Source organism: Eutrigla gurnardus, assembly GCF_963514095.1.
Source record: "Eutrigla gurnardus genome assembly, chromosome: 9".
In the NCBI taxonomy this organism is placed as follows: Eukaryota; Metazoa; Chordata; class Actinopteri; order Perciformes; family Triglidae; genus Eutrigla; species Eutrigla gurnardus.
The window spans coordinates 1,390,432-1,404,889 of NC_139923.1; the positions used below are offsets into that span (position 1 = coordinate 1,390,432).

Genomic DNA, 14,458 nt, shown 5'->3' on the forward strand with positions numbered 1-14,458 from the left:
AGCATTCAAGAAAAGATGAGAACAAAAATGACTAAAACACAATTCGTTTATTATTATTATTATTAATAATGATAATAATAATAATAATAATAATAATATAAGTGGGTGACTATTCCTCAGCCTTCCTTGGTGTTTTGGTTTTGACTGAAGCCTCGTTCACATACGTCGTCACTCGCCCATCTCTGAGAGACAACTGTCAATGAATGTGAATGTGTTCTAGCGGAATGTGGACCAGGACAGGCGATGTGATGTGGTCGATCGGAGATAAAATAATTTTAACTTTCTGCGATGCGAGTGAAGCGAGTACCAATCACAATGTAGAATAGAGATGATCGACAGTTGCCGTCAACAGAGAGTTCCACAGAGAGTTGTCGCTTGAAGTCGCCGCCGGCGGCAGTGAGTTTTTTTTGCCAGCGAGTAGAATTCAGCGAGAAAGCGAGTGACGGGCGAGTAGCGACGTATGTGAACGGGGCGATACGCGCACGCACTGTCGAACTCGCCGGCTGGGGGGGGGGGGGGGGGGCAACCGTGAGTGGTGGCACTGGAGCCCTAGCAGTAGCTACCTCCTGTTGGGAAGATACTTTTATTCTTTTGCTTTTTTTCGCGTGCTTTCTTCATACCACCGCTGATGCGGGGAGAGACCGGGAGAGACAGTAGAGAAGCGCAGGTCCGGCAAGGTGGGCGAAACCAAATCTCAGAGCGGGAGGGGGCACAGACAAACGTCACTATTTTTTACTGGTAAATTGAGTAAATCTACCACACTGTTGTGATTATAATGCTGAACATTCAATATCAATAATTGTGATATCATATTGGGTGGGTTGTGGTGGCTGGTTTGGATTATTGGGTGGGTTGCAACCCACCCATCCCCCCCATAAATTACGCCTGAAATCTAACAACTGTGGCAGTCGCATTAGTTTGTCTGAATGAAAAGTGTGCAGGGCTGCCTTTGGGCTGATGTTATCAATCGCTCTGGCTACGTTGTCCCGGTCCGAGGTGCCTGGAAACTTAAGGCCCGCCCTACTCTGCTCTGATTGGCTAGAACTCCTTGGTTACCTTGAGTACCATTGGTAGTTGGAACTATCACTTTAAACGACTGGTTACAGTTAAAAAAAAAAAAAAAAAAAAACACTTCACCAAAATATTGCTACGCCGGATTTCCGGCACCGTGCCGGAGGTCTTCAAGCCCTGCTAGCGCCACCTAGAGTGGAGATTCGCCAGCCCCGCCGCACCGTAACTCCGATTGACATGAAACTTTGCAAACAAGTGTCCTCTACAAAAAATCCTCTCGGAGTACCAAAGTCCGCCTACCGAAATGTTCCGCCATCTTGGATTTTTTGAAAAAAAGGAAGTTGCGCATTTCTCGGACACCGTTGGTCCGATTTGGTACGCATACTCCTCAGACCTAGCTGAGGGTATGGTCCGAAAATGTTCTGAAAATGTGCATTTAGGCCAATGAACAATAGAGGGTTGGGCTACCAAAATGCAATTAGCATAACTCTATAACCTTTGCCCCCAAAATTACGAAACTCGAAACCTATGTTGCAATAGCTTCAAAGAACATGCATTTCAAGTTTCATCAAAATTGGGTAATGTTTGGCGCTGCCACAAATTTCCAAAAAGTGCCATTTTTGGCCGTTTTTGCCTGTTTTTGGCCATTCACAGGGGTCGTACTAAATCGAACTTGTCCTATACCGTTGATCCGATTGATACCAAAATTGGATATGTGGTTGGAAAGGCCTTGAGGACAAAAAGTTGGTCAAAGATGCTCCAAAAGTCTAGGGAGCACACCGACGCCATGACTGCACTACTATTTTCATCCTTCGCCATTGGCATTAAAGCTGTTATAACTTCAGTTTCTTCTCCGATCTGCTCCAAAATATTCATGCTCGTTAACAATCACGTCCTGAACACAACTGCACTGCAATTGTAACTGACAGGTAGAGCGCCACCTAATGGCAAAATGAAATGTGACCGATTTTATGCCCATCTTCTGAGCAACAGCCCCCCCTCTAGGTAGGGCGTACACGCATGAAATATTTTTTCCTAGATAGCCCAAGTGGAGCTGTACAAAAAAGCCTCTTGGACCCACCGCCTCAAGTCATGATAAAGTAGGTAAAAATGTTTTTAGCCAAGTGTGTAATTCAGCCAGGTTTTCACTCAATCTTCACTCAGGGAGCATAGGGTGGAGAGACACAGGCGCACAGCGACCACCAGATGGAGTCAGAGATCTATCAGTGACACATGGAGAACTGTGAATCTCACATGCAGCTCAATCTGCCTCACACCAGATCAACAGCCATGCCACTTTTAATTCCTTTTTTTAAATTCCTCTCATTTCAGCCTGGACACAAAGGGAGGAGGAGAGATGGCACACTTCACATGCACCACACACAGCTGTCAGTTGAACTCTGCCATAAACATCCAAACTATTATAACTTCAGTGTTTCTTCTCTGAGCTGCTCCAAACTTTCCACACCTGATAAGAGTTCCTTCCTGAACACATCTGCACTTTGATATTCACTCACAGTCAGAGCGCCACCTACTGGCGACAGGAAATATCATTGATTTTGTGACTTTTCTAAGTAAAAGCCACACCTGATTCTTTTAAACTAATTCCTCTCATTTCAGCCTGAAAGGAGGAGACAGGGGGAGGAGGAGAGGTCACACTAGGGGGAGGAGGAGAGATGTCAGGAAGGCATGAACATGTGTGTGAGCTCTGTGACTGAAATGTAGTTTCTCTTTGGATCACACCAGATCAACAGTCATGCCACTTTTAATTCCTTTTTTTAAAATTCCTCTCATTTCAGCCTGGACACAGAGGGAGGAGGAGAGATGGCACACTTCACATGCACCACACACAGCTGTCAGTTGAACTCTGCCATAAACATCCAAACTATTATAACTTCAGTGTTTCTTCTGAACACATCTGCACTTTGATATCATCACAGTCAGAGCGCCACCTACTGGCGACAGGAAATGTAATTAATTTTGTGACTTTTTCCAAGTTAAAGCCACACCTGATTTTTTTTACAACTAATTCCTCTCATCTCAGCCTGTAAGGAGGACACAGGGGGAGGAGGAGAGATGTCACACTAGGGGGAGGCTCAGGAGAGATGTCAGGAAGGCATGAACATGTGTGTATGTGACAGACAGATGGCTTTGAATGTCAATCGCTTGTGTCTAAACTCGCGCCACGAGGAGGTGGCTGCTGCACAGGTAGGCGGCTGCCACGCGTGTGAATGCAGGCACTCCACGACCGCACGTGACAGACGGATGCCTTTCGGTGTCCATCGCTTGTGTCTCGACTTGCGCCAGGAGAGGCAGCCGCGCCAAGGGCAGCGTCCATGACACTGCCCTGTGACCGCAGGCACTCCACGACCGCATATGAGCGAGGGCCCGTCACGATACTGCTCGCAGTTTTAATTCTTCTTGTTCTGCACCAATTTCTACATAAAGAGCTGATTTCCCAAATAACTTGTTGAAAGCTGTGGAAGGTAAACAACCTCTTATCAAACGGTAACAATGCTCCTCTCGACATCATCAGCACCACAGACACACACAGAGATCTGTGGAGACCATGATCTAGCCAGAGGCTGACATAAAGCGTCCTGACAGACACCAGACCTCCACAACACACACTCAAGCAGCCTCATGAGCTCACCTCAGCAGAAAGTGCAGAGCTCCTCTTCTCGGCCGGAGGGGATCTGGGATCAGGAGGAGGCGGCATGCGGGACACCTGAAGGACAAAGACAGAGCGGAGACATTGCAGTGTTTTGTGTGTGCAGACACACTGTTGATAGAGGAAAGGCAAGACGCCACAGGAGAGAGTGGCATAATATCTGTATGTTAATTATGTTATATGTTAAAACATGGACCAGGGAGTTGTGAACAAGTGCAAGTGTCTGAGAGAGCTGACCGAGCAAGAGAATACATTAAAGGAAAGGCAGAAATTAGATAAAACCAACATTGATGCATTGGTGACTTGACACAGCTCCTGCAGCTCACTGCCCTTGGATAGAGGCATGACTCTTAAGAGTGTGGGTCCTCAACTTCAAACAAGCCTATATCCAACGCTTGCTAGTATGGCAAGACATGTCACAATCGCAAACATCAAGGTCTCCAAAGACCACCACCTGTATTGCAGTTGCAAAGTTAGTGGAAGTTGCTTGTGGCTATGGGAGCACACAGGATGAAGACCCAAGTGTCTGAAGTGGGTGGAGAAGAGTATGGCGCTGAACTACGAGAAGTAATTCAACGGTTCAAGCCAAATTAGATAAATGTCTGTTGGGGACTGTTGAAATGAGCCTGAAATGGAGCCACCCTGGCCCAGAGGTGACTATGATAATAACTTCAGCTGGTAGAATGGAAGTCAATACAGAGAGGCAGTTGAGGCTCTATTTAAAAGACTGAACACTTATTAGAACTGAAAGCAGATGTATTCCTCAATAAATGGTCACCCATTGCCCTACATTTTCATTTGATATGATCCCACATAGCAGTGACATTTGACCCAGATTTGGCATGAAGCTTGCACAGGTGGCATTCAGTCGGCACTGGCATAAGGCATGTGAACCAAACATGGCCCAACTGTGGCAAAGGTGGCACTGTCTTGACTCTGGCAGACGAGATGTGGGCCAGTTGTTGAGTGTAGTATTCGGCCCACATATCAAATCAGAACGCTGGGCCACATAATGTGAGGGTGGACTCAACCACCCTTAAAATGAAGTTTGAGATATTTTTGAGTGAGTTGTTGTTTAACCCTCTGGGGTATAATTGGCCGTTTTTTAACTATTTTTGATTTTGCCATTATATTTAACCTTAAAAACTATTTACCCTGCCCTACCTTTGGTGTCATTATTTTCAGCACAACCTCATATGTGTGACTGTACAGTTATTTTTTCATTTTAACACAATGGACCTAAAATCACAAAAAAACATAAAATCAGAGAAGGAAAAATTTAGATTTTTTTACTGTGAAAACCAGAAAAACATTTTTATTAATGAAGAGCTGCTCCACATTCAGCAGTCTCCTCATTGACTCACAAAACAAAAAAAACAATTACACCAAACACTACATAACACACTAACTATAGAGTGGCGAAGCTAGACTTGAAAAAAAAAAATCGAATCTGGACGCACGAGAGGGAGAGAGAGAGAGTGAAACATGCCACTTAAAGGGATAGTTCGGAATTTTGGACATAAGACCTATTTTCCAACTCAGCCGGTGTGTTTGAGACGTCTGGAGACGTTTTCAAGAAATTTCATTCAGTTCTTCTAGTTGCCGAGTTCGCTTGTGCTATGGCTAGCGCAAGTCAATCGTTCTAGTTAGAATGGCATTAAAAACACTCATACCGACTTCACAGTGCACCCGAGGCAAATCAATTGTAACGGCAGACTATCGATGTACATAGAATGTTGATAGAATGTTGATAGAAAACCAACCTTGCATTTTTAAGGATTTATGTCTCAGCAGCAGCACCAGCGTGTCATACTTCCTAGTAGGCTATGGCAGCGGCGGACTGATATCACCTAGCACTTATAAGTTACCGGTTCTATAATAGTTTGTTTACCTGCTGTCATTGCTACAGACGCAGAGTAGCCTGCAGTGCTAGTTTCTTCAATCTCACAGAAATGGCCACTTTTGGAGAATATACTGAAACTTTTGAAGACTCTGATGAGGAGTTTTTTTCCACCCAAACCCAACCATACCTGTACGAGCCTGAATATACAGAGGAAGAATTGCGCGAGAGGGATGCTCAAAGAGCAGAGCATAAACGAGCGTCTGTGGAGACCGAGAACCGGGACCGAACAAACGGAGGGAATCCCCTACAACGCGTCCGAGGGTTTACGGTTCTCCGGACGGAGCAGAGGTTTGGGTTCGCGGTGCGTGATTGTGGGTTCACGGGGCCGTGTGCTGCCCGGTGTTTAAGTGAGCGCCAAGGGCTTTTCAGACAGCCTTGGGGGCTTAGGGTATCTGTAGGGTATTGGGTATTTGTAGGTATCCAATAACGCAGTGCAATCTCTCCACGAACGCACATAAGAAAAATATCCTTAACTTGATTCACTCCAATGATCCCAAAAAAGGTAATCCACAAAGAGAAGTTAGTTCCAGAAAGGGTCATGGTAATTTCCAGCAAGAAGGCCTCAGACGTGCGCAGGTTCACCATACCGGAATGAGGTCAATCATTTCCTCCGGGGTGAATGCTCTCGCCCAGGGGCGGGGTTAGGCGATGGCTACTTGGGCTCAAGCCCCGGATGTTTACAGCCCCTAATGTTTACAGTAAGGGGAAAAAAGCTCAACACGGTTTATGTCAGTCTCCCTCCCCTGACCGCACCGGAGTCTGAAGTGTAGCCTTCCTGCAGTACTGGAGTCCAACAGAGAGGCAGCAGCAGCGGGAAAGTAACCTGCGTTCATAGCCTGCCCTGCCGAGAAGAAGTGTGTCCTCCTCTCTGATTCTGTTTCCTGTGTTGATTCCGCCCGTGGGTTCAAATCGACATCTGTCAGATGGACGTACCTACATGATGGACATAACGTTTTTCTAGGTGGCGGCTCAACAACCAACGACCAACGCCGGAACAGATGTTTTAGGTCTGTGAATTTTAAGATTAACACTCGGTGTGTGAGAAGTTACTGACTGACAAAGTTATAGGTTTCAGACGTGCAGGTGGGTGAGTGGTTAGAGCATGCCATTTACGTACGTATGCAGCTGACCCCGGTTCGAATCCCGGCCAGAGGTCCTTTGCTACATGTCACACCCCTCTCTTTTCTGTTTTCTATCTGTCCACTGCTAATAAAAGGCGTCTATGCCAGAAAAAAAAAAAAGATTTAAAGTTATAGTATTTGCTAGATGGTTTTCATTTCCGTCAGTTGTAATGACAGTTAGCATACACAATGAAAGTGAATAACAACAACATTAACAAAACCAAAACCAAAAAGAAGCCAGAACTTTGCGCATACATCTTTCGTCCCTCTGGGCTAAGCCTCGGATCTTCCATAATCCTAGATCCGCCCGGCCGTCTCCATATAAAGTCAATGCAATAAAAGTCCACTCCTATCCACAAACGCGCGTTCAACATAATTGGCCGGCCATCAAATTTACATACATGGCATATTAGTCAATGAGAAAAATAACAATACATATTTATAATATTTACTCATTCATTTCGGCCAGTAAAAGGTGATATTATGGCAATCTTTACAAGGCTACAAGCATCAGACAAACTGGAGACTGTGAAAGATCTATGATCTTGAAAGCCTGTTCACAAAGGTATATATGAAGGGAAAGAGGGAGCCTCAGGGCTCAAAGCCATTTGCATGTTATGTGAATAGTTGTGTGCCCATCTGCAGATGTGAAATAAAGCTCAGAAAGACATTCTCTTGTTTGTGATTCTTTTTTTTTTTTTTTTTTTACAGAACTTGCCTCCAAAACGCTGAGAGATTATTCCAGGAAGACATCCTGCTGACTAAATTAATGAATGTGTTGGAGAATGCTGGGGACTGCTCACACACTGCAACTGTTCATAAAAGATGGATTTTACATGTTTGTGCATCAGGTTATTGTTGCAGCGGGCGGGCTTATTAGATTCAACTGATGAAAGGTTAACGTCACGTTGCCTTAGTGGCATCAGGTGCGGATGTATGGGAGTTTCGAGCACATGAGCATTGGATTGGATCCATTACTGGTATCTCTGCACGATATTGGAATTAAACTAACATTGAACATTTTTCTGCAATGTATAATGTAATATGAAAAAATACAGGAATTTTCACCCTAGATTTTGCAAATGCTTAAGTTAAATGCATCAATGTGATACTTTGAGAGCTAAATTAAGGCTAGATCTACTAACAAGTTTGTGCTCCAGTAAAAATGTATCACCCACAAAGCATGGTTGATGAACCGGCCGTGATTCAATAGGCCAGGTGGGTTGCCAACATTGCCGCAGCCCCCTCCCACTCTTGAGAGTCTGTCCCTGTTGACAGTCGCGCCTGGAGCCCCATTCTTCCCAGCAAGGAGAGGGTGAAGTGAGTACTGAGTCCACAGCTATGGAGAGTGGCGAGGTCAAGGCAAAAGGTGCAGTAAGCCAGAATATGGTCACGTCGCACCGCTACAGAGAAATGCACTCGCTGCGGAGAGAATCCCCCTAACAGAGCGGCTGTTGTAAAAATATACACAGGTCATCATTAAACTGTGGCGGGCCTACCTAGACTGTAGGTCATTAATCGGAAATACTGGATTAGTCATGAAAATGAGCATCATGGGAGTTTTCCTTTTTTAATCAAGCAGCAAAATAAGTGTGATGTGTTTGACTTAATTTGCCAACATTGCACGTCCTGCGATGTAGCTATTGTGCATGCATGCGCACAATCGCAATGTTGATGCTGACAATATATTGTTTAGCTTTTTGCATGGGTTCATGTGCACTAAATGCCTGTTTCAAACACAATAATGGTCTAGCCTGACTGACTGTCCTGTAAGTCAGATCAGGAACAATAACGAGTGTTGTGGGCGACAATCGATCATTGTATACTGTGTGCCGCGTCTGGGACACTTGGCGATATCCTGAGAGAAGGACTAGTGTGTTTTCTTTCGTTTTGCCTTCCACGACATGTTCCGTCACGGTTATCACTTTGACCAAAAGGAACGAGAAGCGATCTGCCGTGCAGGTGTGCTAGGGTTGTCACAATAACCACAATATTACAATAATGCGGTATTGACAAGCCAACTGCAGGGGATGTCAAGCAACTGTAACTTTTCAAGAAGCTAGGCTTTTCTTGTTTTACACTTCAGTGCATCTGTATCGACTGTTTAATAAATTCAATAGGGTAATCCCCCCCACCAACTGTCTATGCACATCAGGTGCTGTTGAGTTTCTGTGGTTGGACAGAATGGCAGCTGCACTGCTCGCAAAACTAAATGCAACTTTGCCAGTTTGGGAACATATCGGCTTTCGACCAAATAAAAGGGAGAGCCAGAATATTGAAATGAGGCAATATGCTCAGAATGAAGGACGGAGGGAGCGGTGCCAATGTGTCAGCGGTTGGAGGCAAAGAGTCCGCTGCGCAAGCGCTAGACTCCAACTCCACCTGTCAGCGACAACCAGGCTATATTTCCTCCGCTCTCTCAAGTTGCCCGCAACAATGTGGGCATTTGTGCAATGAGCACAACGAGAGAGTTTAGTGCCGTGGGGAACATTGTTACTACTCTGCGATCCTCTCTGAAACCATATAAAGTCAACATGTTGAATTTCATCACACGCAACAAGGACATGACAAACCCGATCTAAATCTTATAGACGTTATTCGTCATGTAAAAGGAGTATTTAATTATTTGTCTAAACTGCGTCATCTTTGTCATTTAAGAAGAAAAAAAATATACCTAATAATAGTCTAATCATAAAGCTTATTTAAAATATATTTAAATACTAGAAATGAGGATAACTCAGGATAAATTAAGTAATTTGCAAATATATAAATTAATGAATGACGGTAGTACCGCAAACTGCATGGTTGAGCCTCCCTTAATTATCGCAGGGGAAATTCCTTCAAGCGACAGATCTAAGGTGTGCACAATTGTAAAGAATGGGGAATGTTGGTGCCGTAAGACAAAATAGTGAATAAACGCACCTTTGGGTTCTTTGGGCAAGATACTCAGTTAGAAAGAGCCATATTATATGACCAATATAACTAAGATTTCTAATAGTCCTTACATAAACGCAGGCGTCGTCTCCCGACAGCAGCAGGTTACAGGGGTGCAGCTTGTCCTTGTGAGCGGTGGGAGATTTGCCCACAGTGAAGCCAGTGGCTACGACGACATCCTGAAGGAAAAGATGAAGCACAAGCAGAGGAATCAGGGATTAAAACCGAGAGCAAAAAGAGATAAATAAGCATCCTTCTTCCCGGAGGAAGAACAGATTAATGTTGCATCATCTGACACGTTAAGAATGACGCCACAAGTAGTCGCTGCTGATAAGCTGATGTGAAAATGGAGTGTTTTGTTGTGTTGTGGTGTGTCAGCTGCTCCAGGGGCAGCTTTAAAGCCTGTGCACAGGGCTGACAAAGGGACAGCAGATAGTCATAGAATAATCATGTTACAGAGACACACAACCTGACAAGACCTCAGTGATCTACACCCGAGCATGGCGGCTTGTGTTGTGTTGACTTCATGTCTTCAAAAAAATCCACAGTTGGGACGCTGCTGACAGAAGGATTATTCCCTGATGTGTTCAATGTCCCTGTCCAGGTCAAAAACTGACTCAGCACTCTGCACACATCACATGTGACAGTATCAAGGCAAACAAGCTGCTGCAACGATGATTCAGAACCATTGCGTTTGTGGAGTTCAAGGCAGTGCTCTGATACATGAGGACTCAATGGATCCTTTGAAGCAGACATTAAAGTTGTAATCCGTCAGATGTCAGGCCTGCTTGTTGTGGTGACACAACCATGGTTACAGTAGCAACAGCAACTGTGGATTAATACTACAGGCCCCTGAGTTCAAGAGGCAGCAATCACATCTGACAGAAACCTCAAGCTACTAGTGATAAATATATTGCGTTTTCTGTGTCTCGACAACAAAAAAAGTCAGTTGAAAGCTTTTAATATGAAGCAGCAGCGAAAGTAAAGGTGCAAAAGCCTTAGTAAACCAAAAGGTTGTCAGGCCTGCTTTAAAAGAGTCCAGGCTCTGTACTGCCCTCAGCTGGATGGGGAGGCTGTTCCACAGCCGAGGAGCAGCTGAGCAGAAAGCTTGTTCCCCCGTGGTGTGGAGTTTGGTGGTGGGGACCTGGAGGCGCAGGATGCCTGTTGATCTGAGGGTACGGGTGGAGGATTTCAGGGTGAGCAGGTCTTGTAGGTTGGTAGATGATCCAGGATGAGACTGTAAGCCAGTGTCGTGAGTGGAGGACATGGGTCATATGTTCATGTTTGCGGACTCTCATCAGGATCCTGGCAGCGCTGTTCTGGGTGTATTGCAGTTTTTGGATGCTCTTGCCAGGAATCCCAATAAAGAGCCCATTACAGTTATCCAGCCTTGAGGAGATAAAAGCATGGACGAGCTTCTCTGCATCTCGCAGTCAGTTTGATCAGCTGTGTTTATTTGCGTCACTCATGCAAGCACAGGAGATGTACAGACACAAGGGGTGTCAATGTCTACACGTGTAAATGGGTACACGGATAATAAATCATAACCGTTTAGAAAAATCAATAACCGTTTACATGTCATTTTCCCTCCTCCTCATTTATTTCTACGCCTATAGTATCCGGCCCGCGAAGGAATATTTACTGGCCCGTTTAGTGAAAATAAAACATAAAAAAATGCTGTCCGTATAGTGGCCGATATGAGCTGCCCTCTCTCATCTCCGTGCAGCACAGTGTAGATTTGCTCCTTAAGGCGCGCGGCCACAACAATCCTCACCGCGCGCCCCCGCTAAGTTCTTCTTCGTGTACGCTCTTGATGTTGTTCTGATGACCGTCCGCCTCGTTGAACCACCATGATGTTGCTTTCTACTTTGAAAACTCGGAAAGTTGACATTGTATTTTGATAAGCTGTTGCACTCTTCAGACTCGGGTGTGAGCGGAACCGGACCGGACCGGTACTTTATAATAAAAATGCCGCTGTGTGTCTGCGTCCAAAATCCGCTGCGCTCGCGCTGCCTGCTCGCACAGATCCGCTCGTATTCACATGCGCTGATGCAGGTCGAGTGTTGAATAGAAATATGCAGACGGCGCTCCTTCAAAACAACATCAAGCCATGTGTGTGTGTAGTATTATGTACAACAGTTGAGTGTAAATTATGCCAGGCAAAGTTGGCTTTTAGTAACAGCACGGGATCCATGCACAACCACTTACAATGGCTTTGATTTAATGGGATTAAGAGGCGGTTAAATGGAAACAGAATTCTCTGGTGGTTATATGGCACAACTGCGATAGAAAGAGATCATACATTTAAACGGGTAACCGAGTACACGTCGGTTAGAAGCCCTGTGTACACGTGTAGAAAAAATTGTAAACGTTGACACCCCTAACAGACACCATCAATGTTTTATCAATCACGTCTGAAATAACCAGTAATGCTGCTTTGTAAAAGTTGTGAAGTCCCAGAAACCCCGGGAAACCAAATGCTGTCCATAACATCACCCAGAGGTGCTTGGTGAATTTCATTGCTGTGATTTAATTGCAATATACAGATAAAAGAGATGCTGAAATAACTACATAAGGATGACAATTTATAAAGAAGTTCAAAGTCGGGGCTTGTCTGTGTGCAAGACGATGAGCAAAAAACTTTTAAAATGCTTGTTGTCTGAATGGCGTTTGAATCGATTGGAGTTGGCTATGCTAACATTGTAGCTGCTCTGTAAGCACTTGAAATAACATAATTGAAGCCGAATACAGAGGTGACCTTGTTGTTTGTTCCCTAGACAGTCTCTGGTTTCTACACATAGAACCTCACATTAGTAGAGACCAGATGAAATGATCGTAGAACACTGGTGACCACAGGACACTATATTATTGTTTATCTCCATCTCTGATTCAGTGACATCAGGAGGAGAATCTCAGCGCTGATAGGCTTTCGCATCACACACTTTTTTCACTCAAGTTGAAATATTTCGTATATTTAAAGCACTTCATCTGTTATACTGTGCACTAGTCTCTCCGCACCTGCAATACTGTGCAGAGGTGTGGGGACACACATATAAAGGCTCCACACAGCCCTTGTTAATTCTCCAAAAAAGAGCCTTGAGAATCTTACACTATGCCAACTACAGGGCACACACAAATCAGTTATTTATCGAATCAAGAATACTCAAACTATATGACTTAATAAACTATCGCACAGTACAAATGATGTACAAGGCTGCTAACAAAAGCCTCCCTCACAACCTGCAAATACTCTTCCTAGAAAGAGAGGAGGGCCACAATCTTCGAGTGAACATGATTTTTAGGCAAAGGAAGGTACGAACTACGTTAAAATCCTTTTCCTTATCGGCCACAGGTGTTAGACAATGGAATGTGTTAGAAGAAGAAGTAAAAAAATCAGCAACACTAAGTGTCTTCAAGAAATAGTATGTAAATTCAACCGTTGACCGGTACAGATTATTGCATGAGAGTTGAAAAAGGTCTGAGGCACGAATCAGCAGACATGGTGTTGTAACGGGATGGGAGCATAACTAATGAACATTCTGTACCCAAACAATAAGTTGAACCTGAGAAACTTGTATGGTCCGATGTCAGTTGTACGTAGCAGGGAGTACAGCTCTCTGTACCACCTACTGCTGTAACATGTTATGTCAAATGTCACAAGTAAAAGAAAATGTTATGTCAAATGGAAAATGCTAAAGATAAGATAATATTATGATGACGATTTTATCCTGTGGGTAATGGGGGCGGGACTAGATAAGCCTTGGCTTCTCCCGCTTTCCCTTTCGGCCATGTGTATTGTACTATTTGAACAAAGTGTGATGATGAGGATTTAACTGACATGCCCGAAATAAATAAATAAATAAATATTTCAACTCTCTTAAAAAAAATTTGTATCATGTACCTCAGCAGCTATTCTCAGCCTCTCTCTGACACTAGCTGTTTTAACACAGAGATTCCACCAGAATCATGAAAAAAAGAGCCCTCGGCATGCCACGACCACGGTTTCATTTTAGTTTGCGGTGTAATGCCGCAACAGTGTCTCCTTTTACACACGCATCCCAGCTTTGTGGAACCAGAGAGGCTGTGACGTGTAACAACAGTGTCCAATGTAGTGTGACTGTTAAAATACAATTAGCTCCGCACTAAAACAACAATGGAAGGTGAACTTTTCCTCGTCGTGCACATTTACATGACTCTTCAAGAACAAGAGAAGTTCTGTGCATCATATAAGGCATGTTGATGTATACAATGGCGGATCTACATTTCTGAGCTTGTTGTATCCCCGGTTACGCCTCTGTTACGCCTTTGTCACGCCTCTGTCATGCCTCTGTGACTACCTCCCTTGCTGACTTTGACATCCCGTTCCATCTCAGTACTTCTTACTTGATACTCCTGCGACAAAAAGGCAGTGTAAAAGGGGCTCCTGTTTGACCTGCTGCCCCTCCCTATAAAAAGCACCTTCTTGAAGTTTATTTATGGATAACCCCTTGAGATGAACAGTCATCTCGTTTTCAAGGGGGTCCAACATACAATAATACAAGACAAGACATTGTTACAGCAACAGACATAACATACATAAATACATACAAACATAGAGGCTCTCATCAACCCACCTATCCAGACACCAATCCCAAAACCCCTCCATCCCCACCTGCTGCAATTATAACAATTGCCAATTGACTTGACATCCACACGACACACACCAATGCAGACGGTCAACACTACTGCATGACAAATCTTTTCATGGCATTGTGACACAATATAATACAAGACTGTTGCACTATGCAACACAATAACACAAAAGTACAATGGCCATGC

General features: G+C 44.3%; 1 protein-coding gene across 1 annotated transcript in view; it reads right to left on the reverse strand.

Annotated features, from left to right (window-relative positions):
* pot1 (protection of telomeres 1 homolog) overlaps positions 1-14,458 on the reverse strand; it is a 153,599-nt gene that overhangs the window by 73,931 nt on the left and 65,210 nt on the right. Inside the window, exons 5-6 of the mRNA XM_084018188.1 lie at positions 9,712-9,819; positions 3,665-3,739 (exon numbers count right to left, since the gene is read on the reverse strand). Of these exons, the coding sequence (XP_083874314.1) occupies positions 3,665-3,739; positions 9,712-9,819 (183 nt within the window). The remainder of the gene's footprint in view (positions 1-3,664; positions 3,740-9,711; positions 9,820-14,458) is intronic.